Source organism: Phalacrocorax carbo, chromosome 8, assembly GCF_963921805.1.
Source record: "Phalacrocorax carbo chromosome 8, bPhaCar2.1, whole genome shotgun sequence".
Lineage (NCBI taxonomy): Eukaryota > Metazoa > Chordata > Aves > Suliformes > Phalacrocoracidae > Phalacrocorax > Phalacrocorax carbo.
In genome coordinates this window covers 7,336,269-7,363,600 of record NC_087520.1, presented here as the reverse complement: position 1 = coordinate 7,363,600, position 27,332 = coordinate 7,336,269, and the positions used below count along the sequence as shown (strand labels likewise).

The window sequence follows — 27,332 nt, the reverse complement described above, 5'->3', positions numbered from 1 at the left end:
AGTTGAGATGGAGAAGGGAAGATGGAGAAACAAAACAGAAATAAGGTTTGGATTGCGGGTAGGGAGTTCAAATATGCTGTTTGACTAGGGTGATGGCAGAATGAAGGGAGGGAGAGATTGTTCGCAGAATAGGAAGTCAGCCTGATCGCAGCATTTCACATGGCTTTTCACATTTTGCCTTCTACAAGGGCAAAAACTGAAGGAGAGAATGTGAATGGGCCTGAGCCAGCATGGGCATGTGGGAGGACAGGCCCCTCACAGGAACAGAAGGGAAAAAGAGCTGAGATAACAATCACACCACCAAAGGTCAGGGTACAGACAGTAGGGAGGTGAGGCTGAGCTCGTGGGGACCCCTAACATGCTGGCCTTAATAAAAATTACCAAAGCTCTCCCTTTAATCCTTGCAGGACCCTAGGAGGCACCACAACATGGAAGTCACTATCAAGAGGCACTTCCTGAGTTTTGCTGTTTTCCTGATGCACTGTGTGGTCCGCAAGGCGAGCTGTGAGAAAGGCAACACTTCCCCTCTGCACTTCACCCACTTCTTCTACAATGCCACCATCTATGAAAATTCAGCCCCCAAGACCTACGTGGAGAGCTACGTCAAAATGGGTATTTACAAGACAGACCCTGAGTGGGACATCAGATACAGAATAGCCTCTGGAGACAACACAGGTCTCTTTAAAACAGAGGAGCATGTGATCGGGGATTTCTGCTTCCTGAGAATAAGAACCAGGAGCAGCAATGCTGCACTTTTAAACCGGGAGGTCAAAGACAGTTATATGTTAATAATCAAGGCCACAGAGAGCACCTTTGCCTATGAAGCCTGGGCCAAAGTCTTGATTCACATTCTGGACAGAAATGACTTGAAACCTCTCTTTTCACCCCCCTCCTACAAAGTATCCATCAGAGAAGACACTCCTCTGAAAACGGTGGTCAGCACGCTTAGTGCCACAGACGCTGACACTGGCCAGAATGCTGAGTTTTACTATGCCCTCAACACCAAGTCCGACCTATTCACTGTCCACCCCACCACGGGAGCAGTTATGACCACAGGTAGGCTGAACAGCACCCATCGAGGCAGGCACCATCTGCAAGTTTTGGCTGTGGACAGAATGAGAAAGATCACGGAGGGGAATGGCTTTGGGAACCTGGCTAGTCTCATGATCCAAGTGGAGCCATCTGCCAGGAAACCCCCCTCTATCTCCTCGGTGAAGGTGACACCACCTGAGTCAGCTGAAGACTTTATCTATGCAATTCTGTCTGTAGAAAGTGGTGATTCAGAAGCAGGGATAGATTCGATTGACTTTGTGGATGGAGATCCAGGAAGACATTTCAAAGCTGTCAAATCCTACTTTGGGAGCACTGAGTTCATGATTGTATCAACCAAAGAGGTCAACTGGCTACTGTACCCATTTGGTTTCAACCTCAGTCTTCAAGCCAAGGACAAGGGCAAGCCACCACTGTTCTCTCCTATAAGAGTTATCCATATACCTCCCTCCAAGTACGTCTCTGCCAGATTTGAGAAAGAAGTGTACCGGGTCCAGCTCAGTGAATTTTCCCCAGCTGGAAGCCAAGTTGTTATGGTGAAGATCACACCAGTCTTCCCAAATCTTAAATATATTTTGAGACCTACTCCTGACAGCACAAGCTTTAAAATCAATCCTCATACTGGACTGATAACTACAGTCAGAGCAATGGACTTCCATGAGCAGTCTCATTTTGAACTTGAAGTTACAACCATTAACAGTCACACGTCCACAACTGTTGTCATTGACATCACTGACTGCAACAATCATGCTCCAAGTTTTAGCCAGTCTTCATACCGCGGGGCCTTTGATGAAAATGTTCCTCCTGGTACCAGTGTCTTAACAGTAAGGGCTACAGATGAAGATGAAGGGGACAACGGCTTTGTCACCTACACCATAGCCAATCAGAAATCAGTCCCCTTTGTCATTGACCCCTATTCTGGCATAATTTCCACCTCCAAGTCAATGGACTATGAGTTGATGAAGAGATGGTATCATCTGCGAGTGTGGGCATCAGATTGGGGCTCACCCTTCCGCCATGAAACGGAGGTGTACGTCTCCCTCATGCTGAGCAATGTCAATGACAATGCTCCGGTGTTTGAGAAGGCCAGCTGCAGTGGCACCATCCCACGGGACTTTCCTGTCGGGAACCCCGTGGCCACAGTCTCTGCAATCGACAGTGATGAGCTGCAACATATCAAATACGAAATCAAGTCTGGCAATGAGTTACGGCATTTTGAACTGAATCCCATCTCTGGAGTAATATCCCTTAGAATATCTCTGCGAGATCTTCCTTCTGAGCAGCCACTTTTCTACTCTTTGAAAATAACTGCAACAGATGGAGAGAACTATGCTTTGCCAACGTCTGTAAATATCACTGTGGTCAGCCAAGGTCTTCCCATCAAAATGCAGTGTGAGGAAACAGGAGTCCTGAAACAATTGACAGAAACTATCATACACTCCATTGAGTCTCAGTCTCAAGGCCATGGGCAGGATGATGAAACATCTCTGAACTTGCACCTTATAAACCATAATGCTCCAAAGTTTGATGACAGCTTTCCACGATCTATTGATATCATAGAAATGGTTCCCATTAACTCAACTATTGCTGACCTTTCAGCTATTGATCCTGATACTGGTTTTAGTGGGAAATTGGTCTACGTGATCTCAGATGGAAATGACGACAGTTGCTTTACCATTGACCTGGAACTGGGTCTCCTTCAAGTTCTTTCTCCTCTAGATCATGAACGAACTAGCTTTTACATTCTTAACATTACTGTGTACGACCTAGGCACACCACAAAAATCATCTTGGAAACTCTTGGCTGTGAATGTTTTGGATACCAATGATAACACTCCTAAATTCCCACAAGGTGCCTACTGGGTTACGATACCAGAACAGGTAGCAACAGGGACAACAATAGCTCAGCTGAAAGCAGAAGATGCTGACACAGATGACAATGGGAGAATAAAATATTCTCTCCTAACCCCCACTGATAAGTTTGCCATTAACAGTGTCACTGGAGAAGTAACAGTTACAGGTGCCCTGGATAGAGAATTGTGGCCTTGCTATGTGCTGAAAATCGAAGCTAGGGACCAGCCCAAAACAGGCTACCAGCTGTTCTCTGTTACAGATCTCATTGTGACTCTGGAGGACGTAAATGACAACACCCCTCAATGCCTCCCAGCCCTCAACAGTGTGAAGGTCCCAGAGGACCTGCCCGTAGGAACCATTCTCCTGTTTCTAGAGGCTTTTGACCCGGACACTGGCTCTGGGGGTGAGGTGAGGTACAGCCTCATTAATGATGAGGAGATGATGTTTCATGTGGATAAGCTGTCAGGGGCACTCCGGTTGGAGAAGGAGCTGGACTATGAGAAGAAGGACTCTTACAATCTAACCGTGCAGGTCAGTGACGGTGGGAAGCCCTTCTCTCGCTCTTCCCTCTGCCACCTGGAAGTGAACATCCTTGATGTCAACGAGAACTTGCACCCACCACGCTTTGCCTCCTTTGTCTTCAAAGGCTGGGTGCAGGAGAACAGCCCTGAAGGCACATCAGTGATGATGGTCACAGCAAAAGATATCGATAAGGGGAAAGATGGAGAGGTTCAATATTTCCTCCGAGAAGGCACTGGACTGTCTGTCTTCCACATTGAAAAGGACACAGGTAATGACAACTTAGTGTACTGGTGTACCTTAAAGGCTCAAACTACATGCTGTGTTTGGCCTGATTTTTTGACCCAATGGGACATTTCCATATTCTCTCTATTTACAAAGTTCCATGCATTCAAATCTTTTTTGCTTGTGCAGGGATGTACAACATGCATCCCTGTATGTGGGGAGGATTAATCAGGGTTTCTCTCCTTAAAATAATGGAAAATCATGTCTGCCCTCCCCCAAAATACCGAGGTCTTCCCTTTCATTTGTGTACCAAATTATCCTCAGCACAAGCAAGCCCTCACCTTCCACATAATCTCACAACCATACAAGGTTTGTGCCACAGTTTATATCCTCAGTGAAGACCAGGAAGCAGACTAGAGACACAGACTGGTCTGCCATTAAGGACAAAGTGGTCTGAGTTCCTCAAATCCCTCACAAGCACTTTCTGTCATTCTTCTAGGCACCATCCGGACCATAGGACCACTTGACCGAGAAGGAACATCTCACTACTGGCTGACAGTGCTAGCTCTTGACCTGGGAACAATTCCTCTGTCTTCTGTGACTGAAATTTATATTGAAGTCACTGATACCAATGACAACCCACCTCAGATGTCCAGACCTGTCTTCTATGCCTCTGTGATGGAGAATTCCCCACCAAACACATCTGTCCTTCAGCTTGATGCCTTAGATCCAGACTCTAGCTCAGAGGGAAAACTCACTTTTCACATCCTATCTGGAAATCCTCAAGGACTCTTCGCCATTAACCTCATTACAGGTAAGACTGACCCAATTCAGCATCTGTTTTTGAGGCTTCCAAGTGCCCAGAGGATGTTGCATATTCAATGTGAACAGCCCACACAGCTGCCTTTGTCACACCTTTTTTCTGCAGCAAAAGTCCCAGTCTCCAAATAACACTGTGTGGGGTGGCTAAGGATTGAAACCCTCAACCTAAGGGCTGCTATTTGCATCCAGATGGCTCTTAGCATGACACAAATGTGCTACTCTCAAAGCCTTAAACAGAACCAAGCCATTGCTTTTAATCTTCCCCCTTACAAACAACTGCCCTATTGCACAGCCTGAGCCAGGAAACACCTTTCTGGAAGTGACTATCTGTTCCTGAGACAGACCAAAGCAGGATTAATAAAAATTAATCCCACTACTTTTAAAGGCTCCACCCATTCTCTGTCTCTATTAATGTAGTAAGTGTAGTAAGCCTCTTCTGCCATCTTCCTAGACAGTATCTTTCATCTGAGCATTAATTACTAGATCTTCCAGAGCCATCAAAAACCCGCTGATGTTTTGTGTAAACAGCTTCCTCAAACTATCCCAGCAGAGCTGACATTGGGCCAGTCTGGCAAGGAAAACTGTGCCGAGCCCTTCGCTCCATCAGTTTCTGGGAGAAGAGGGAAGGGAGGGCACAGATCCTGAGTGTGAGAGAGGATTAATTGCATGACTTTGATCTCCCGCAGATGATAAAAGCAGTTCACCCACTGCAGCGGGATAGAAGCCTGCTCTCAGATGAAAAAGGAGCTGAATGTATTGAAAAAGGCTCACGCAGCTCTCAGTTAGGTGTTACCTGTGGTGTAACTGCTATCTGGAAGTCCTCTACAGCTGGCTAGGAGAGTGGTGTTCAGAAAGAAATGGTTATGCTGAAACATTGAAATCCTTCTGGTTGCAAGAGATTCATAGGGTGTCTCTACTTGGCACCATGTAGTACACCTGGAGATGTCAGCTAACTCTGACCACTGCTGCCCCGAGTTGTAGCTACCTCCACTCTTGGAAGCTTTTAAGCCAGGTCACGGCATTGCTCTGCAATCAGCTTTCCCACATAGCCCAGATGACTATGCACAACTCAGCCCCATAGACAGCTTGCAAAAATGCTGATCTCTGTGGCCTTCAGAGGCAGTGTTTTAGAAGACCACTGCCTTTTTGATGGGATGTGGACCAGAAACAGCTCTCAGGACACCAGGCTAGCTCCCCTCACCTGCTGAGCTCCAGCTTGCACCCATTCACCCTGCAGGAAATTCAACTTTCTCTATGCAAAACTTTCACCCCAGTGTGAGTGCAGCCCTACAAAGCCATGCTCCAAGGCTGCTGTGTTTTATGGTAAATCAAGTGACACTGGCAAAATCTGAACATTTACCAATGAAACACCTCACCTCTTAACCAACCCTTTAATTCCCATCTTAGACAAAAAAAGCTTTCTCGGCTATGAGTCATCTCCTATCCCATCTCTCTTTACAGTCAGGTAATCTGCATGTGAAGAGTGATAAGTTTGTCAGTCCTGTAAGAAGCTCATGATCTGATCTTATCTCTTGGACAGCTGCTGGAGGTCTCTTCTTTAAACCCTGAGCTTGGAGGTTGTTTAAGGACCTGCTTCCAAGCCTGATGAGGATTCAGTTATCTGTTGTTTTACTTGCATGTCACCCAAAAGAATAAAGAATTACCTGCAAACATTGGCATAAACTGAGCAGTTTGTATCCTCATGCTTACAGTATCTAAAGAGAAGTCATCTGCTACTGCTGCCAAAGACTATCACAGCTTGTCTAAATTTCAGGGCTGTAGGCAGCTTATTGGGAACGCTGTGATATTTTAATTCTCAGATGAGGGCATGATAGTTGCTCCATTAAGTAGAACAAAAATATAATCTTTGGTCTCAGCCTGGTAATGCAGCATTGAAAGATAAACTGCTGGTGTTTCAGTTCCTGGTCATTTACATCAGTGCAGGGGTATAACTAAAAGAAGAGTTGTCCCAGGGCAGTGCAAAACAAATGACTTATGTTTGAATAAGAGAAAAGAGAAAGCACTGCAAGCATCTGAGTACTATAGTGCTACTAGACCACTAAGGCTTTTTCTGGATTTTTAGTTAGGACACGTTCTTTGTTTTTCAAATTCAATAAATGCATCTTTTATTTCACTACCTAGAGGAAATTATCACAAAAAGACACAGAAATATTTCAGTTCTTGACATGCCAGATTGCCAGTACTCCTTCTGCGGTCAATCCCAAATCCTATGACAGTAAAAGAGTTTGAGTACGCAGAACTGCTTATCTGTGCTGAAGCTGAACCTCTGTCACATTATTCAATGATAAACATTGAAGTTTCAAGAGGAAACCACAGAGGCTGCTGCTTTTAGTCACACAAATTGAGCAAAGGACAGGATATTCTGCATGTGTCAGGAGTTCTTCCAGCACTCAGATGAGAAGGGAGGCTTCTACATGCAGAGAAGACTGTGACTGAGACCTCTTCCCATCTATCCCACACTGCCATCAAAGACCAAATAAGTCATAGAATCATAGAATCATTAAGGTTGGAAAAGACCTCTAGGACCATCAAGTCCAGCCTTCAATCCAATACAATGTCTCCTAAACCATGCCCTGAAGTGCCACATCTACACGTCTTTTAAATACCTCCAGGGGTGGTCACTCCACCACCTCCCTGGGCAGCCTGTTCCAATGCCTGACCACTCTTTCAGTGAAGAAATTTTTCCTAATATCCAACCTAAACCTCCCCTGATGCAACTTGAAGCTGTTTCCTCTTGTTCTATCACGAGTAACTTGGGAGAAGAGACCAACACCAGCCTCACTACAACCCCCTTTTAGGCAGTTGTAGAAAGTGATAAGATCTCTCCTCAGCCTCCTCTTCTCCAGGCTAAACAACCCCAGCTCCCTCAACCTCTCCTCATAAGACCTGCTCTCCAGACCCTTCATCAGCTTCGTTGCCCTTCTTTGGACACGCTCCAGCAACTCAATATCATACTGGCACTGAAATAAACCAAAGCATGAGAGAGGCAGAGGTCAGTCTGGGTCTCTCCTAGGCAGGGCACTTCTGGTAGGTGCCCCTTGGCAGAAGGAGAAGAGGAGGAAGCTTGTTCTCATTCTGTGCACTAATAGGAATTAAGGTCCTGATTTACTGTTAAAATGGACACATCTACACCCAGAATAACCCTGCAGAATAGCCCTAGATAATTATTCAGGACACACTTGCACACTATTGCAAGTAACCTATTTATGGTCCTGGAGCTGGCTTGTTCTGCGTTTGATCCAGCATCTCAATACAGGGGTGGGTTGGCCAGTGGAGATGTACACAGCAAGGCTCCTTGACTTTTCCTCCTGAGGCCTTGTGAGGAGAAAGGAATGGCCGTGATAACTGTCCCTTGGCAGGGTTTGGTTCCTCCAGCGTCCCTGAACTACCAAAGAAGGGCTCTAAGCTCTTCCAGCTCTCAGTTCCCTAAAAAGGGTGGAGAAAAAAAAGAGGGAAAATAAATGCAAGGCTAATGAGAAGAGGGAATAAAACTGTTCAGTGAGATGAAAGCTTTCTGCCATCGGCAATGGAATCTCTCCAGCCCAGCCTGGCAGCTGGTGCAGAGCAGTGTTTGTGGGAGACAGAGAGATAGATAGATACATGGGCAGATAGTAGGGTTTGGGGGATTCTTTTGTTGGAAAGGTTTTTAACTTGCTTTGTGCAGGGTTTGCAGTCCCTGGAGTGATGGGGGCTCCAGTCTAGACAGGATCAGGAGGAATTGGGAGTCTGGCAGGAAGAGTCAGGACAAAGCCATTCATCCTGCTGAAAGGCGGTTTGGAGAACCCTTTTACTTTGGACTATTAATCTCCAGCTGTTATCTAGTGCTTGTTCTTCTGATCCTTCTCCTGCTGTGTCAGTGTCCACAGGCTTCCCCAGGATGCCTGCGGTTCCCAGCATCCTCTCCGCAAGGAAGGACATCCAGACACAGCCTGTTCTTTAAACCTGAGGGATGGTTGCAGTGCTGCTCCCCGAGCCAACATACCACAGGCTCCAGCTGAGCATGGAGTAGCGCAAAGCAGGGTCAGAACAAGAGGAGAGGTGGTAGGAAGAGGAGAGAAGAGAAGGTGAAATGGAAGCAACAGTGAGACAACAGAAAAAGGATTTCAGGAGAACCACCTCTTCCCTTCTCAGGCTCTTGTCAAAGCTCCAATACCTGCAAACCTGATTCGGGCTATTTTAACTATCTTAGATTTTCTTCCCTGCAGGGAGGGCAGGGGGCCAGTAACCTCCACCCCAGCCCTGCTCTTGCCAGCAGAAGTTATTATTATTTTTTGCTCCCTGACAACAATACACTGTTAATTCTGCTGCTCCTGTTCCAACACGACCAGCTTTCCTTTCTCCCCTTTCCAGGCAGCATGCAGGAGAGTTACAGACAATCCTTTCCCATTGCTGCATGTAGATAGGCTGCAAGAACAGAGCTTGTTCCTGTCTGTATGCGAGCAAGAGAAGGGATAATTTCTGGACCTTCAGGTGAACACAGAACTTGGCTAATTGACCAAGTGCAATTAGGACCTTTGACAGTTTTGTTCAGTCTCTAGGATTCATCAGAAACCTTCAGGGCCACATACAAAAACACAAATAAAGGGCACCCACTCAATCACAAGTCCCACGGGATGGGCTAGCTGGTCCTTCCCAGAGGCGCAGGGACTGCACTGATAACTCGCACATGTGCACATGCACACACAAAACACTCTCATTAAAACTAAACATTCACTTCCCAGGTCCTTGTAGGTGGCAGCAGAAAGAACCTAGGAACTGTTTCCCTAGGCCATGAAAGCTGATGGCAGTTTCCCTTTAATAACAGTTTTCACTTCCATTTTAGCCCTCTGGCTTCACAGGGTGTATAACCAAGGAGCAACAAATAAAAATATGCATTAATTCCAGCTGGCTTCTCTCAAGCCCCACGTCTGAGCCCATCTCCCTGTCTCTGGGTGCTCAGCTGCCGTGTGAACACTGCTGGCAGTTTGTGCATCTTGGCAGCTGCACAGCACCGTGGCTCCGTACGGGAATTAGAGTGATTAACCGTTAACCACAAAGGCTTTCTGATCTCAAGGCATGGAGAGGGGAACTGGGAGACATGATTGGGCACAGGGTAAGGGACAGCAGGAGTTTGCCTGGGGTTAGGAGAAGCCAACCCTTTGACTTGTGGCTGAACAGATATGAAGCTAAATCCCAAAATGCCATCTGGTAAGACTCCCAGCTGGGATATGGTACAGGTCTGTGAAAGAGAGTGGAGTCAGCTCTTCCTAGCCAGGTGATCTGAGCATCTTCAGTGGTACAGATGTTCAAGATAGTCATTTAGGTCCAGTTGATTTGCTTTCACTGCAGTCCTTCTTCTCCAGCTCTAGAAAGCTCAGCTACATTGCTGTTTTCTTTCATTTTTATCGTTAGGTCATGAAAGAATTTCAGGGTGTGGCCAGGCAAATCCAAATAATCACTTCAGATTAAGTGTTTAAGTTACCTTCCATCAGCTGGCATGCAGTAACCAAGTGCAAACAAGGTATTGGTATGTTGCAACTGAATTTTGCAATCTGACAGACTAAAAATACCCCCAGTATGCACACAGGTATTGGGTGGCTGTATTGTCAACGTCTAGTTCTGTGTCCTATGGGCTCGTTATGCCAAAATTAGGAACCGTTCCCTGAGGTAGCTGGAGTTTTAGGCTTTGCTCCCCTGTCCTAGCCAACCTATTGGCAATGTGGACAGGAGCATCAGTGAACAGCTGATGCAATTCCTTCTTTAGGCCCCCATTAAGACAGCATTTCCATGCATATCAAGAGTTTTGCTGCTATTGGAGCCCTACAGCCTCCCATGAGCCTGGGAGAGGTTCAAAAGCTCCTCAGTCACTGTGCTCTCAAGGCCACTGCTGAGTCCCCTTCACCTGCTGAGATGTCAAAATGAAGATTAGGGAGAAGAAAAAAAAACCCACGACATACATGCAAACAGTCTTTCAAATCATCTTGTCGTAATACATTAAGGAGTGTTGATTTATGATTGTAAAGGCATCAAATAAATGTTTAGTGCAGCAGCTGGTGCCAAATATGAATAATCCCAGAGAACAAGTGGAAACAGCTAACAATAGTTTTGTTCTAAGCAGCTGCTCCTTGCTCCCTCATTCAGCTGCCTCGTGTTTCCTGCAGCCATTTGAAATTTTCTCCTGCCTATCGTGCTCGAACACCAATACACCAAGTATTACAACTGAAAGCAATACTATTAGTGATAACTTTTTGCTTTGGACCAAAAATGAGAGTTGAGATGGGTTCAAGCAACTCTCACTTACAAGTCTTTCAGGATGCACAAGTGCACGAGCTCACGCCACCGCACACTGCTTCCCATGGAAAGCATTTCCCAGAGAAGCATTAGCCTGTATCACTGCTTGCGGTGGTCAGGAAAATTCACCCTGCCTTTTGTCTGTGAGAGGACACAGGACTTCTTTTCATGAGGAATAAGCACCATGATAACAGACACTGCTGGGAGCAGGAGATGGGGGGAATGGGCAAAACCACTCACAGGTGTCAGACTTGATGACTGTCAGAAAATCATGCATTATATATATAATTTCCATCATCTGTGAAGCAGCTGTGAAAATGGTCTAGAGCTTCTTTCCCCCAAAGGTCAAGGCACTTGATAAGAACTATTATCAAACCAGACATGGAAATCCAGGCCCCAACTCCATCCTTTCCGCACTTGCATCTACTCGGCTTAGTCATTACCAGGCTGAAAAGAGGCAATTATGATGACTTTGTTTAAACTCCCAGTTATTATAGCCACAATTCCTCCCTCTTGCATCCAACCTGTTCCCTCCAGTTAAATTACTGCGTACTTTTTAGAAACCCCTCAAATCTTGTAATTGTTAGAGGATTCATCCTGTCTCTCAGCAAGGCTTAAAAAATATACCAATGTTATTATCTACTGTGTACCTTATTTTCAGCCTGAATGCATTTGTTCTAGCAGTAGAATAGAGGGTATTTCCCAAGACAGAAGATAAACTTTTGTCAAAACACTGTAAATTACAAAAAGCAAGCTTCAACACAGGGAAAATAGGAGTCAAGACTTCTTAAGAGGCCAAACTTGTGCCAGCACATGCAGAATGTTTTTACTTAGAGGCAAAGAAAAGTTTTGTTTTCACGGTCCTGCAGCCTTTCTCATCAAACGCCTTGACAGCCCCCAATGGATGTAGGCATCTGGCAGGGGTCCCCTCTCCTCCACGGTCTCTGTAATCAGAGGAGCAAGAGCAGCACCTCCACACAGGGATTCACACTGGAAGTGGACAACTTGCCCTCTGGGCGTATCTGTCTTCCTCCTCTGATCACAAAGGGAACCTGAAACAGGACGGGCTGGCAGGCTGATGTGGGGCATGCAGGGATTTGATCAGCCCTGGCTTTCCTCGGACGCTGTCTTGGAGCTCAAAGAGTTTCTTTCTTGGCAGGTCTGATTTCTACAACTTCACGGCAGCTGGATCGAGAATACAAGGCTGAACATATCCTAGAGGTGGGTAATGATGATTGTAATTAGCTTTATTTACCTACAAGTGTATTAAGTCCTCAAAGAGCTTTCCTTGCAAGTTGGAGCACAGAGAAAGAATCTCATCCCATCAGCTCCCAACTGCTGGGAATCTTAATTAAATGGTGTGTGTTGCCCTAACAGACAGCTGCAACAGTACTGCGGGGTTTATTTCCTTACTGAAGACTGGAGCAAAAGACCCATTCTGGAAGCTGTGGGAATGCAGGAAGAGGACTGGAATTGTCCTCTAGCAGGATGGATAATAAATTATGGGGGAAGGAGCAAGCCAGCGAAATCCACTCTCGTTTATCTCATTGCATCAGACATTGCTGTGTAGCTTTGTGTTACTGGCCCCCGTCCTTAGCTGCTCCGAGCTATGCCTGTTTACATTAGAGTGATCTTGAGGTGTTTCAGTCTATCAGGGTGCTTGAGGAGAATACGTTTCTCTCTGCAATGCAACATGCTGGGAGCGTGCACAGGCACAGTGCAGTGAGGTTGAGTGATAACTTGCCACACCATTGCAATACATACATTTTCAGTTGTGAGACCCCTAATGACTAATCTGACCCACTGGCCAGAGTAACTGCAAGCAGGAGCCCTGCAGATGCCTCTTCCTGTGCACTGTGCCAGCTACAGCCACCAGATTTTACCCTGCAGAGAGGAGCGATGCCTCTGAGAATGTTGAGATACAAATGCAGATCCACACAAAAAACCTAGTTTAGTCACTGCCTATCAGGATGAAGGCTGGCGTCTCAAGTCCTTTGTCCCAGCAAAGAGCTCTGTCACCTACTTCCTTTGCTTGCTGGCAGGTGGCTGTTAATGACAACGGAGAGCCAGCCCTGAAGTCCACCAGCAGAGTCGTGATACAAGTCCTGGATGCCAATGACAATCCTCCCAGTTTCCCCCACAAGCTCTTCATGGTGCAGCTCCCCGAGAGAGATGCCTCAGAGACGCTGCTGCCAGTCTACAGGCTGATCGCTTCAGACCGTGACCAGGGCCAGAACAGCCAGATCACCTACACCATTGAGGAGGAGGAGGAAGGGATATTCACCATCAACCCCACAACCGGCATGGTGTTCTCCAGGAAAGCTTTTCCTGCCTCTGAATACAACATACTTACGGTGAGTGGAGAGGGAAACAGAGAGCGGCAATGGGAAGAGATGGGTGGAGAGGGAAAGAGAAGAAAGGCTGCAGAAACAGAAAATATACACGGAAAGAGATGGAAAAAATGCATCAGCGGGAGGAGAGCTTGAATGAGACATACTTGGGTTATCAGGAGAGAATCTGGGAGGAAATGATTGGAAATGCAGAAGGTAACCTATTAAAAATGGAGGATAAATTTAAAGTTAACTGTCCAACCCATTCGCAGAGATGAATCCCATATGGATGTGGATCCAAACCTGAGCAGTCTTTGGGTTTCAGCGGTGTGTCCATTTGGCAGTCTAATCAGGCCACGGGGCTCAGATATAGGTTTAAAGCTCTCCCACACTCTGTGGGTCCTTGCAATGAGGCTTGTGATCCAGGTCTCAGATGTGGATTGAGCTTGGCAGATTTGCTTGATGGCCAAGAGGAATTTGGGTTGCATGGCTTTATGTTGGAAGCAGCCAGAGCACAGGCCACTGGGTCAAGATTTTTTTGAGGGATTTTGGGTACACTGGGACTTGAAACTCCTGGTGGGTGGGAGAAGCAGCTTCCCATGGGCTTCCATGGGCTAAACCAGCCATCTCCCTGACTGCATGTGCATTTCCCGGCAGGTCAAGGCAACAGACGGCGGCAGCCCACCACTTTCCTCCCACGTGCGGCTTCACATCAGCTGGGTCACCCGGCCCAGCCCTTCCTCAGAGCCACTAGCTTTCGATGAACCACATTTTAACTTTGCTGTGATGGAAACAGATCCTGTAAACCATATGGTGGGAGTGATCAGCACTGAAATGGGCCCCAGCCAAGTGTGGTTTAATATCACAGGTGAGACACAGAAATTAAACCCAGGCAGTGGTGTCTGGGAGCATTTGCCCCAGCTCCCTTGGCTTTCAGCACTCGCATGCCTGAGCTAATGAAGTTGTTTGCTTTAGTTGTAGGTGAGCTACAGGGAAAGCTTTCTCACAGACACCAAACGCATAAACAGCCATAGACAAAGCTGCCCGTCCAAGGACTCCGGTGCCAAGTGCAATTATCTAACACAATTTTTTAATGACATTCTGGGACTTGCCAGTGTTTGAGGTGTTCTCCGATGTCGCTTGAAAGGCAGGGCATGCCAGTCCCAGCTCCTCCTGGGAATAGAGTGACACTGTTGGTTGTGGTAAAACAGCCTGTGAGGATCCAGGTGTCTGGCTGGGCTTGCAGACACCCCCCACCTCTCCCTCCCTAGTGAGCCCATAGTCTCAACAGTGAGACAAGAGGGAAGGATGCCTCAAAGTGCTGTTCTGACCTAGCTCGTGGGGCTCTCCTTTCCACCTCACAGTATCCCAGGTATGACTTACACATGAAACATGAAGAAGCTCTAGGGCTTCCTCTAAGACACACGATGCTAGGGCACAGGGGACATGGGCTGCCACCCCAGGGGACTCGTCAGGCAGCACATGTGCAGAACTGGTCCTATGAACGAAGGCCAATTGTGCTCATGTAATTTGGTGTTTTGAAGTGGTGCCCCAATATGTCTTGCACAGCCTTTCCCTGACACTACCTGCAGGGCTTGCCATCGTCAGACAAAGCCATAATTGGGTGAGTGAATAGTTTTTCCCGTTACTATGTTAGGGCAGGGATAATAGTGTATAAATACAATTAAGCAACAAGAGATACAACACTACAAAGAGTAGACAATATCACTGCAAGGCTTAACTGGCATTAATAGTGTCTGCTTGGGTTTGCAGAATTAACAGTATAGTCCTCTGAATGTTATCCCATCGTTTCCCTGCTGAGTGCTTACCTGTATGCTCAGCCTCATCTTTGTCAGCTCCTAGTGCACCAAGTGCTTCTCAGGGCTCTCCTGGTTTCTGTACTGTTGAAGAGGACAGGATTTCATTTTCCCAGCTAGGAAAGCAAGGCATCACGGTAGCTAGCGACCAAGCAGGTGATGCAGAGGTCCAGGAGCCTTCAGGCTCAGGGAGAGGCATCCATGGCTCTCTCTTTTTCTCTCTCTGCTTCCTTCTGTCTCCTTCCCAGCAGGGAAATGGTGGTCCAGATGGCTGGCAACCACTGCCTTTCTTCCGCAAGGGAAGATGTGTAATTTAACAACCAGTCAAGATTTTCCCAGCTGGTAAGAGAATAAAGCAGAATCCAGAGCATCCAGTAGCCAGGAAGGGAGAAGTTGAGACCTGGGATAAATTGAAGAAAACTTCTTCTACCTCTCCTTATCTCAGAACAGCATAGTGGTGTTTCACATGCAATAGAGAATAGGCCACCAGCAAGTGAGGCATGAGAAAGGAGCTACCATGCCAGGGCTGAACAACAATAGCATGAGAGACAGCCTTCTGCTGCTGAGATGCTCAGACCTGCAGTTCCCTGCACTAAGCAGCCATCTGGGTTGGAGGCAACAGGCTCTGCTCACCCTGGAAGTACCGTCTGCCTCCCCAACTGCTCAAGTATTGGGCTTCTTCAGGTACCACACAGGCTCTCAACTGTGGCAATGAAGACCACCATTGATATGCCCACAGTGTGACCTTGAATTGGAAGCCAGCAAGAGCATTGTTTAGCTCTGCAGGTCCCTGATCCATGCTAAGCCCATGATGCTGCACAGCTGGAGACCTTGTGCAAATAAATCAGTGCTCAAATGTGCCTGTTGCAAATTTAGCCAGAACATCATATGCATTCGTGCACCCATTCCCCTCCTCCCCTCCTCCTCTTCCTTTTCTCTAATTCCCCTCATGGTCCCTTTCATACTCATTTGTCACCATCTGTGACTACCTCTTTGTCCAGCTGCTCCATGTCCTCCCTGTCCCCTGTGTCCACCTAGCACATTTTGTATTGAGTTTCCAGATTTAGGGAAACCTCACCTATGGCACCATCCCCCATCTGGCTGTGGCCAAAAAGGTACAGTTAGAGTGAATGCCTACACATCCCCATTCAAGGTATATTTCCTGGCATGCCTCATATCTATGTCTGGGCATGAGCTCCTTGTGTGGTTTGTGTATGGTGTCTGAAGGGGAAATCCTCATCCCGAGGCAGCTCCTGGAGTCCCTTCCCCTGCCGAGGCTGCTGGCACCTGCAGTTTGCTCCAGACAGAAATCTATCTGTAACTGCTACACCATTTCCTTTTCTCATCTCTCCCTTATCCCAGGTGGTGATGATGACATGGATTTTGACATTGAAAAGAGCACAGGCAGCATGGTCATTGCAAGACCCCTCGATGCAAGGAAGAAGTCAAGTTATAACCTGACAATAGAGGTCACTGATGGATCCACTACCATCAAAACCCAGGTAATGTTTTTTTCTTTAGTAGAGACCCCACCTAGCGTGAGTATATGCCAAAGGGAATCTTTCTTCTGACTCCACTGAGCTCTGGATCAGGTGCTAGGCACAAGAATCTCCTTACACTGTGATCTTACATCACACAGTGGCCCAGGTCTTTCCTAAGTACCAAGCTAAGATTTTTTTTTTATGTTGTTGGAAACACAAATGATCTAGGAAAGCCCAGGCATTTCCTGTTGATCGCAGCCAGCACACAAGGACACATCTACACCTCCAGCCAAGGTGGGGTGGCATTTCACACTCTCAGACCCCAAATTGCTCTCAGCTGCTCAGGCTGAACTACGACATGGCTGGGACAACATGCTAAGACATAAGGGAAATACGTACGCAGTTAGATCAGGCTTGGGTCCATGGTACCATGTCAAGGCGTATTCCTGGGACTTGCTAGCCTATGTAAAGCCAGCACAGACACATCTGCAAGAGGTGAAGTGAGGCCCTGCCCTGTGCTGCTCCAAGTGCATGGAACATTGATAACATATCAGCATTGAGGTCCATGGGGCTGAGTGGGGCAACTGCAGAAATGCTCTGTCCTCTGAGCTGCCACATGAAAAGCAAGGCACTGGTGAAAGCAGGCACGCTGCTCTCAGGCAGGTCTCTGAGCCCCAGTTAAAATGGTTGCTGAGATTTGCCCAGCTTTACCTACCCTCAGGAGGGGTATTCAAGGCTTGATCTTTCACCAACATTTTTCTCCACACATAAGAATTATCCAAAAATCCAACCCTCACTGCACAGGAAGACCTAGAACGTGAGTCACCCATCAGTGATGCTAATCATGGGAAATTTACTGCGGAGGTTTGTGGGGATGATGAGTGAGGAACATGGACAGCTATCTATCTCAACTCTCTTCAAGTATTGTTCCAAATAAGCAAACAAAGCTCCACCTTCCCTGCCACCTTGCATCTCATCCCTATGTTTATTTTGGCACTCAAGGCCGCTAGCAGATGTCAAAAAACCTGCTTGTGCAAAACACGCATGGCATGTTCAGGTTTGCTAAAGGAAGCAAATTATTACACTTGGTTGGGACTTCCTAAGATGCAGTCAACACTTCAGTAGGGGGGGTCAGGGAAGTCATTGTAGAAGACCAAACTAGGTGATTTTGAAGGCAGGATTCAGGCAGGCCATTGACAGGAGTTTGCTGTTAAATGCAGAGGGAAAGATTGGGCTAAAAAATTTGGACCGCAAACTTTGCTTCTGCATACATTCTCCACATGTGCTACCCTTGAGATAGCCCAGCCCCTCCATTCCTTTACCAAACCTCCACTCTCTGTCAGCATTCTGGCATGTAGTCAATGAGTGCTGGTGTGGAGGCACCAGCCAGCACAGCTGGCACCACAGCTGAGCAACTGCTGCTTTTCACAGCAGGTTGTGACAGTTTCCCCATGTGCCAAGTTGCAGGCTCATTCAGTCTGAATGGCTTGCCAGATCAGAGAGATTAAAAAAAATGAAAGGAAGCATACTGAAAATCACTAAGGGAAGGTACAGCAGGAGTTCCTTGGGGAGAAGGACAAAAGGGCTCCCCGTCACCCTGGATGGCAAATCCCCAAGAGTTGGAGAGCTGTGATGGTTACAAGGCTCAGAGCATTGCTACACCCAAGAGGGGTTGGTAGCTGAGATTTTACATGGCTGCATAAGTCAGTCACTGTGCTGTCTCCCCTACAGGCATTTATCCACGTGATTGACATCAACCAGCACCGTCCCCAATTCCTGGAGAGCCATTACGAGGTGAGGATTCCTGAAGATACCCCCTCAGGGAGGGAAATCCTTCAAGTCAGTGCAACAGACAAGGACAAAGGCAAGGGGCTCATCTACACCATCCATGGCAGCGTGGATCCCAAAAGCACAAGACTTTTCCAGCTGGATCCAAGCAGTGGGGTCCTCACAACAGCAGAAGGCTTCAGTTCCCAGCCCATGCCACAACACACCCTAACAGTGATGGTGAGTCCCAGCCAAACCCTGCTGAGTCCATCAGCTTCTTCAGAATATATGGGTTTCTGGCGAAATTCAGACTGTTCTAGTCTTTGAGGGAGGATTTGTGTAGAACAACAGGGAAGAGGAAAGCAGGGTGTTAATCTTTACTATATAACCATCCTGGATAAATCTAACACTCTGCTTTCCTTTAACTGTGTGCTGAGCCCATCATCTGCTATTTTCATTGGAGGGCCATTGTATTCTTGTACAAGAAAGTACAGTGGATAATTGTAGATGTTTGGTTTCAAGTCCAAGGCTGAGTTTTGGTGCTGAAACTTACAGGTTCATTCTCACCCAAGGGGTTGATACCACTGAATAACACCATCCTCTCTAAGAGTCCTGATGAGCTACTTGGAAGCCTGGTGCAGTAAAGGCTGCCTACTCCGTGATGTGACCATGCCTGCTCTTTCTCTGTCATTCAGGTACGAGACCAGGAGGTCCCCATCAAGAGAAACTTTGTTCGGGTCATGATCCATGTGGAGAGCTGCAACCTTCACCCTCCACAGTTCAGCAGCATCCATTATGAAGCTGAAGTGCTGGACTCCGCAGTGGCGGGCACAGAGATTATACAAGTCAGAGCCCTTGATGAGGACCAAGGAGCCAATGCTGAAATCCACTACTCCCTTCAGGCAGGTGAGAGTCATGCAACAAGAGAGTTTAGGCTATGAACATGACTGCATTTTCATGCTCTAGCTAATGGCCAGAGAGTTGATCAGCTTTCTCTAGATGTTGCAAAAAGCAGCAAATAGCTGCATATTCCTAAAACATTTTTCTCCTATCCAGGGAAAATCTAGAGCAAGCAGGTAATTTCCATATTACAGAAATTTCCATATTATGGAAAAAGCATCCTTCCTTAGGAAGAGGGCTCAATGTTAAGTCACTGGTCTAAGAAAAAATGTGACTGGATGAGTTAGAACAGCTTATAATCCTCTCTTCCCATCCATGGGAACCGAGGGAGATATCCTTGTCCAGTTGTGAGGCAAAAGTACTCCCATTCCCACAGCAGTTATCACCACTTCCACCAGATCCACCAAGAAACATATCCTTAAGGAAAGGTGAGCACCTTCTCAGCATTAGCTGATGGTCTTTTGGGTCATACAAGCTCAGTGGGCAAGTATTTTATTATTCACACTAGAGGTTAAAACTTAAATATTTATGGCTGTGCCACACTGCCTGTTTAGCAGGTAAACTCTTTGCAGGAGACAAGTCATCCCTTGCTCCATCTTTCTCATTGCAATGTAGATCAAGGACTGAGGAAAATAATTGCTCCTGAAGTATTGGTAATTATAAGCGTGACAGGGCTTGAACAAACTAGTACAGTCTGTGCTACCATGTTCTGCACACGAGGCAAAAGCTTTGAGCACATGCTCTACCACCACTAAACATGCTCAGATTAGAAGGGTATTTATCTCTAATTTACATTTTGATTGATTTAAAAGTTAGCTCATCGATCTCAATGGATTCATTGTGCTTAGAATGAAAATTATTTAGAAATTAATGAAGATTGTTGTCTCCCAGTGAAAAAAACAGATGTTAAATAGGTCTGAAATCAGGAGCATCTATTGAAAAGAGGCTCAGAAAACCAAAACCAATAGAGTGTCTGCATTCTTCACTTTGTAATTTCTCTTTTTGCAGGTAATGGGGAAGGTTTCTTCAGCATCGACCCATATTCTGGAATTATTACCGTTGCCCAGAAACTGAACCCATCCAGGCAGGAGCGTTTTACTCTTATTGTAAAGGCAGAAGACCAGGGGTTCCCCCAGCTTAAAGATTCTGCTACAGTGCACATCCGCATTAGACCTTCTGATCGAACTCCTCCAAAATTTCCAGAGGCAGAATACATCACAGAGATCAGTGAATCCACTGCTGTTGGCTCTCCTCTGATCCAGGTTTCAGCCACAAGCTTGTCACCAGTCAGCTATGAAATAAAAGATGGAAATGGAGATGGAGTGTTCTCCATGAACTATCAGTCAGGCCTTATTTCCACTCAGAAGAGCTTAGATTTTGAGCAAGTGTCTTTTTATCAGTTGAAAGTCCGTGGCACCAACATGGCTGGAGCATTTATGGACACAATGGTACTTATCTATGTCATAGATGAGAATGACAACATGCCCATCTTCATTAAGCCTTCCTTCGTTGGCTGGATCATGGAGAATGCTCCATCACAAAGCATGGTTCTGGATGAAAGCAATGCTCCCCTCGTGACCCATGCAACAGATGCTGATCAAGACTCCAATGCTCTTCTGGTCTATGAGATTTTGGAACCGGAGGCACTGAAATATTTTTCAGTAGATCCCAGCACAGGGACTCTGACCAGTCGTGCTGATATAGATTATGAGCTCACCTCAGTCTTCCACTTCAGTGTACATGTGCATGACAGTGGAATTCCCAGCTTATTTGCATCCAAGCCAGCTAAGGTCACAATCCATGTTAAAGATGTGAATGATTCACCCCCAGTCTTTTTCAAAGACATTTATGAGCTTTCTGTCTTGTTACCTGCCCACCCAGGGATGGAGCTTTTGTCAGTGCAGGCAAAAGATGCAGATTCAGAGGTGACCTACAGCATCGTGGAAGGGAACTTTGATAATGCTTTCTATATTCATCCACTCACAGGTCTCATCTCCATTCTTAATGCTACTGGCCTGGGAAGCTACCGCGAGCTCACAGTCAGAGCCGGTGATGGCTTATATAAGAGTACTGCTCTGGTTAAGCTAAATTTAACTCAAGGCCAAGGTACCGGCTTAAAATTTGATCAAGATGTATATACTACGACTGTGATGGAGAATTCTACAGATGAGAAGACTCTCACAATTCTTGGGGTCAAGGGATATCAGCTAAATGAACCACTTTTCTATTCGCTTTTGAATGGAAAGGAAAGATTCAAAATTATGCAGGCATCTGGAGTACTCCAGACCAAGGGCGTGAAATTTGACCGTGAAGCACAAGACATGCATGAGATAGCTGTGGAAGTGAAGGACAACAGGAAACCACCAAGGGTGTCCCAAGCCACAGTCAAGGTTTATGTCGAGGACGTCAATGACAATCCACCGCAGTTTGAGAACGTGCCGTATTACACCTCAGTGCAAGACGGCACAGAGCCAGGTGATGTACTTTTTCAGGTGTCAGCAACAGACAAAGACACAGGGGATAATGGAGCTATTACCTACTCATTTGCAGAGGACTACAAATATTTTTGGATTGACCCCTACCTAGGAGACATCTCACTCAAGAAACCGCTTGATTATCAAGCTTTAAATAAATACAACCTCCGAGTCATTGCTAAGGACAAAGGTGAGCCTCCCCTCGGTGCTGAAGAGGAGGTTGTGATCAGTGTGAGAAACAAATCCAACCCTCTGTTCCAAAGTTTGTACTACAGAGTGAAGGTACCAGAAAACATCCCCCTGTACACATCTATCCTCCACATACAGGCTCGCAGCCCTGAAGGCTTGCGCCTCATCTACAACATTGTGGAAGAAGACTCCCTGAAACTGTTTAGCACTGACTTCAAAACTGGTGTCCTTACTGTCACAGGTCAGCTGGACTACGAGCTAGAGACAAAACATACATTCACTGTTAGAGCCACAGACACAGCGCTAGGATCCTTTTCAGAAGCTAGAGTAGAGGTGGAGGTAGAGGACATCAATGACAACCCCCCTGTATTTTCTCAGATGATCTACACAGCATCTGTCTCAGAGAGTTTGCCAGCACAGACCCCTGTCGTCCAGCTCTTTGCTTCTGATAAGGATTCAGGCAGAAACAAAGTGGTCTCCTATCAGATCTTGGATGATGGTTCAGCTGCTACCAAGTTCTTTAATATTGATGCCAGCACAGGGCAAATAACAACGTCTCAAGCACTTGATTATGAACAAAATCAGCAGTTTCGCCTGAAAGTAAGAGCTGCAGATCATGGGATACCTCCACTTAGCAGCGATGCCCTGGTAATTGTGGATGTGACAGACATCAATGACAATCCCCCTGAGTTCAGCCAGCTTCAGTATGAAGCCAAGGTAAGTGAAATGGCTACATGCGGGCACATCGTGATAAAAGTCCAGGCCCTAGATCCCGATAGCGGAGACACCACCCGACTGGAATACCTGATACTCTCAGGCAATGACAACAGACATTTCACTATCAACAGCACTTCTGGAATAATATCCATGTTCAACCGCTGCAAAAAGGACTTGGAGTCATCTTACAACCTCAGAGTTTCTGCTTCAGATGGAGTTTTCAAGAGCACTGTGCCTGTGTATATCAACACCACAAATGCCAACAAATACAGCCCCTCTTTTCGACAGAACGTGTACGAGGCAGAGCTGGCAGAAAATGCTGAGATAGGTACCAAAGTGATTGAGCTGCTAGCTATTGACCCAGATGGTGGCCCATATGGTACCATAGACTATACCATCATAAATAAGCTTGCCCATGAGAAGTTCTCCATAGACAATAAAGGCCGTATTGCCACACTGCAGAAACTGGACAGGGAAAATTCTACAGAGAGAGTCATTGCCATTAAAGTCATGGCCAAGGATGGGGGTGGGAAGGTGGCATTCTGCACCGTCAAAATAATCCTTACAGATGAGAATGACAACCCACCTCAGTTCAAAGCCTCTGAATACACACTGTCCATCCAGTCCAATGTAAGTAAAGGTTCCCCCGTCATCCAGGTACTGGCTTACGATGCTGATGAAGGTGCAAATGCAGATGTCATTTACTCCGTTGACTCTGTGGAAGACATGGCAGAAGACCTTGTTGAGATCAATGCTGCCACTGGGGTTGTTAAGGTCAAGGAGAGCCTTGTTGGTTTAGAAAACAGAGCCTTTAACTTCAAGGTGAAAGCTGAAGATGGCAGACCCCCTCACTGGACCTCCCTTGTCCCAGTGAATCTTCAGATTGTCCCCAGGGAGGTGACCTTGCCAAGGTTTTCTGAGCCCCTTTATACATTCTCTGCATCTGAGGATCTTCCAGAAGGATCAGAAATAGGGTCAGTCAAAGCTTTTGCAGAGGATCCCATCATATACAGCCTGGTGAAAGGAACTACTACAGAAAGTAACAAGGATGAGGTGTTCACACTGGATGAACAAACGGGGGCTTTGAAAATCAAAAAGGCCATGGATCATGAGACCACCAAATGGTACCAGGTTGATGTTATGGCTCACTGCTCACATCAGGAGACTGAGCTGGTCTCCCTGGTCTCTGTGAACATCCAGGTGCAGGACGTCAATGACAACAGACCTGTTTTTGAGGCAGATCCCTACAAAGCTTTTGTCATGGAAAACATGCCATCAGGAACCACAGTCATTCAAGTGACAGCTAACGACCAGGACACAGGAAGTGATGGACAGGTGACCTACAGTCTGGAAGCAGAATCTGGCAACCTCCGAGGACTCTTCACCATTGATGGTGAGAGCGGGTGGATCACCACACTAAAAGAGCTGGACTGTGAAGCTCAGGAGATCTATCGGTTTTATGTGGTGGCCACTGACCATGGCAGGAAAGTCCAGCTCTCTTCCCAAACCCTGGTGGAGGTCACCGTCTCTGATGAAAATGATAATGCCCCACAGTTCACCTCAGATTTCTATAAAGGATCGGTAATTGAGAACGCGGAGCCAGGGCAGGTTGTTGTCACGCTGAGTACCATCGATGCAGACATCTCTGAGCAGAACCGGCGGGTCACATGCTACATAACTGGTGAGTTTTCCCTGACTTTAAATCTTCAGTGGGCAAGAATAGAGTAGCATCTCAAAGTGAGGATTTGATACCTTGTCTTATAGCATATTAATACAGAAATAACATTATACTGACAGTCCTTTCAGAAGCAGGAGATAAAGTCCGAGCTCTGTCATGAGCTGGACTTTTCAGTTAAATAGGTCTGGGGTATCTAAAACTCTTTAGTAACTAACTGCAGTGGGTGGAATTATCATTATAATAACTATCCCACCACTGATTCGTCCACAGTAATTACACAGTACTGTAGATATATTTATTTACACTTTCTTAATAGAGCAATAATTAAGACAGTGTAATTGCAATATCTATTGGAAGGACAGAAGCAGAGGTACAGCAGGAGGGAAAGTTTTTCTCACATAGATACTGTGATCTGTATTTAAGATCTTTGACCCAACTTTTTTTCCTGCAAACAGTGCAGTCAGTTTACTCATCACACATACGTGCAGCTTGCCTGTATTTTTTAATAACTATATATATGCACACAGGATGCGTATAACTTTCTGGTATTAAATGTGTTTCCTATGAAGCTATGTTGACTTAACAAATAATCAGACCTCACAAAGCTGCAGTTAACGCCCTGGTGGATATTTGAGACTGGTGGATATTTGAGACTGTCGTGTCAATCTTAGTGAGGATTTTGGCCAACAAGAAATACTAAAGATGACTCTTGCATCCATGAAACATCAGTTGTGCCAAGTAAAACAAACTGCTGCTGTAAAACAACAAAAAAAAAGTTATACTGGAATGTTTATTGTGCATTTGCACAAGTAGAAGCTTGATTTTACTATACTTTTTGACCCCAAAGGGTCTTTCTCAGACCTGGAACAGATACTTCAAATTAAAATGTTTGTTCAAACTCAAATGAAGACCCTTCAGGGTCAAAACATTTAGCCAGATCATGCTGCAGCCTGTTATCTATTATTGTAACCATCCAAAACAGGGGAGGAATGCTGGTACTTTCAATTGGTTTATGGCATGCCTAGGTATTTGCAAGCCTTTGGGAGGAAAGATTAAATCCATTTATGTATTCACATTTCTGCCATCTTAAAGGTAGTAGTAACTTCCAACTACTTTAAACTTGAGAAAATGCACACTTATGTTAGTGGTGAATACCATATGTTCTCTCTGCTTTTGTACTTAGAAGTACAGGTCAAACTCTACCCATAAGCATATGAATACAACTGCGGTATAGCACTGCAGCAAAAGAAAGGAGGAGGTGAACACAGAACCTAGCTTCCCTTTGGTCACATGCACACTGATTTCAAACACACAGAAACTAAATCCAAGCATGGGCTGGAATCTCCCAGCATCAGAAGAAGGCTAGAAGAGGTCCCATCGTGCTTCCTTATTCACAACCTCATCACTGCAGCACAAATGAAAGCAGAAAGAGAATGAATTTAATTTACCCAGCCATGCAAGGCCCTTCAGAGTCTAACACGAACAAGCCCTGCAGCCAGCTCTCTTCATTGCCTCCCATTACCTAATGCACTCCCTCCTTCTGCCCAACGGCATGGGTTCAGCAGAGGACACCAGCTCCTTGCCAGAAGAGAGGGATTCTCCAGGGGCAGCATCCACCGCATGAGCAGCATGAATCTGGTGGACCGGAGAGCCTGCCTAGCCTGGATTTACCTGTCTCTCATTATTTCATTCTTACAGAATTGGAAAGTAGCCCCAGAAAGTGCAGCTATATATTAAACACATCTTTTAACACAAAGGTTAAAAGAAAATAAAATTACACATGGTACTGTAACTATAAGATACAACTAATGTCTGCGGGGTATTTGCAACTCTCAGATCCCTTTAGGAACATGCACCAAGAAAGACTGACATGCTTTAGGAAGGTGAGACAATGTGGTTTCCAGGCAATGAATATGCACATCTGAAGAACCTTACTGAGACATTTTTGCAACAAGGAGTTGTTTCCTCCTTCCAGCCCATTCATCTCTCCAGTGTAATATTCAGACAGTGAATAACAGAAACAGGCAGGGTATTTCTCAGCTGTGCAGTGGTGTAGACCAAATGCTCCCCACCTGGCTGACACACCACCAATGTCCTCTCTGGATCACCACTGCAAGTCCTTCGGCTCTCCTAAGGGACTGACAGTGAACATATCTATATCCCTTTCCCTTATCACTTTTGATTTTCAGCACTCGGTAAATGCCTTTTTTCCTTGCCTCCTCCCCAATTCTAGAAGGAGACGTACTAGGACAGTTCACAGTTAACCAAATCGAGGGAGAATGGACTATTTCTTCCAAGAAACCGCTGGACAGAGAAGATACAGAGAAATATCTCCTCAAGGTTATGGCCTCCGATGGGAAATTTCAGGCTACCACTGAAGTGGAAATTTTTGTTCTGGATATCAACGACAACAGCCCCGAGTGCGGCCAGGTAAGACATCTGTTCTGGGACACTGGGGGCACAAGGGGAGCAGCTGGGAAGGAGAAAACACAATAGCAAGGAAGAAAGAACAGAAAGAGCACATTAAGAGGGTTTGGCTTGTCATAATTCTTCTCACACGATCCTGTTGCTTTGATTATGCTTAGCAATTTTAATTAAGCTGCATGTCAAGCAAGAACATTAAATCTAGCCTCCAAGCATGTTTGCCAGCAGTGAGTGCCTAAGCATTATGAAGGATAATTTCTGGAGATAAACAATGCCAGGAAGCCTCCTGGGTAGGGCCATGTAAATTACCAAGTTTTATATCCTGCTAAGCTGAGAGATTCCCATCAGGAGGTTTGTTATTGTAGAGAGCTGATCGCTGGTATGGATGTTACCCATGGTGAGAAAGAACAGAAGTGGTTGCTGCCCAAAAGAGATTCAAAGGCTTGTGTGAAATGAGTTCACTGGTCCCAGTCCACACCATGGCAGCTGGCAATGTGAGGCACATTGTGTTCCCCTATAAACCACATGGTTTATCCTTCTCTACAAAGCTTCTGCTAGTCCATCCCTTCCCATATGAGGTGAATGTATTTTTGGAGGTGGCTCAGATGACAATGACACCTTCTGTCCTTGCCAGATATTCTACACTGGGAGGGTCTCTGAAGATGCTCTGCCAGGTCTTTTCATTTTGAAAATATCAGCAACAGACCCTGACATTGGCAGCAATGCCCAGATAACATACAGCCTCCACGGCCCTGGTGCAGAGGAGTTCCGTCTGGGCCCACATACAGGTGAGAG

The 27,332-nt window shown here is 46.1% G+C and overlaps 1 protein-coding gene across 1 annotated transcript in view; it reads left to right on the top strand.

Annotated features, from left to right (window-relative positions):
* The first annotated feature begins 314 nt into the window (after positions 1–314).
* FAT2 (FAT atypical cadherin 2) overlaps positions 315–27,332 on the top strand; it is a 47,687-nt gene continuing 20,669 nt past the window's right edge. Inside the window, exons 1-11 of the mRNA XM_064458506.1 lie at positions 315–3,693; positions 4,147–4,461; positions 11,920–11,981; positions 12,803–13,114; positions 13,748–13,958; positions 16,270–16,409; positions 18,120–18,395; positions 18,851–19,061; positions 20,064–24,116; positions 26,347–26,543; positions 27,172–27,325. Of these exons, the coding sequence (XP_064314576.1) occupies positions 429–3,693; positions 4,147–4,461; positions 11,920–11,981; positions 12,803–13,114; positions 13,748–13,958; positions 16,270–16,409; positions 18,120–18,395; positions 18,851–19,061; positions 20,064–24,116; positions 26,347–26,543; positions 27,172–27,325 (9,196 nt within the window). The 5' untranslated portion in view covers positions 315–428. The remainder of the gene's footprint in view (positions 3,694–4,146; positions 4,462–11,919; positions 11,982–12,802; positions 13,115–13,747; positions 13,959–16,269; positions 16,410–18,119; positions 18,396–18,850; positions 19,062–20,063; positions 24,117–26,346; positions 26,544–27,171; positions 27,326–27,332) is intronic.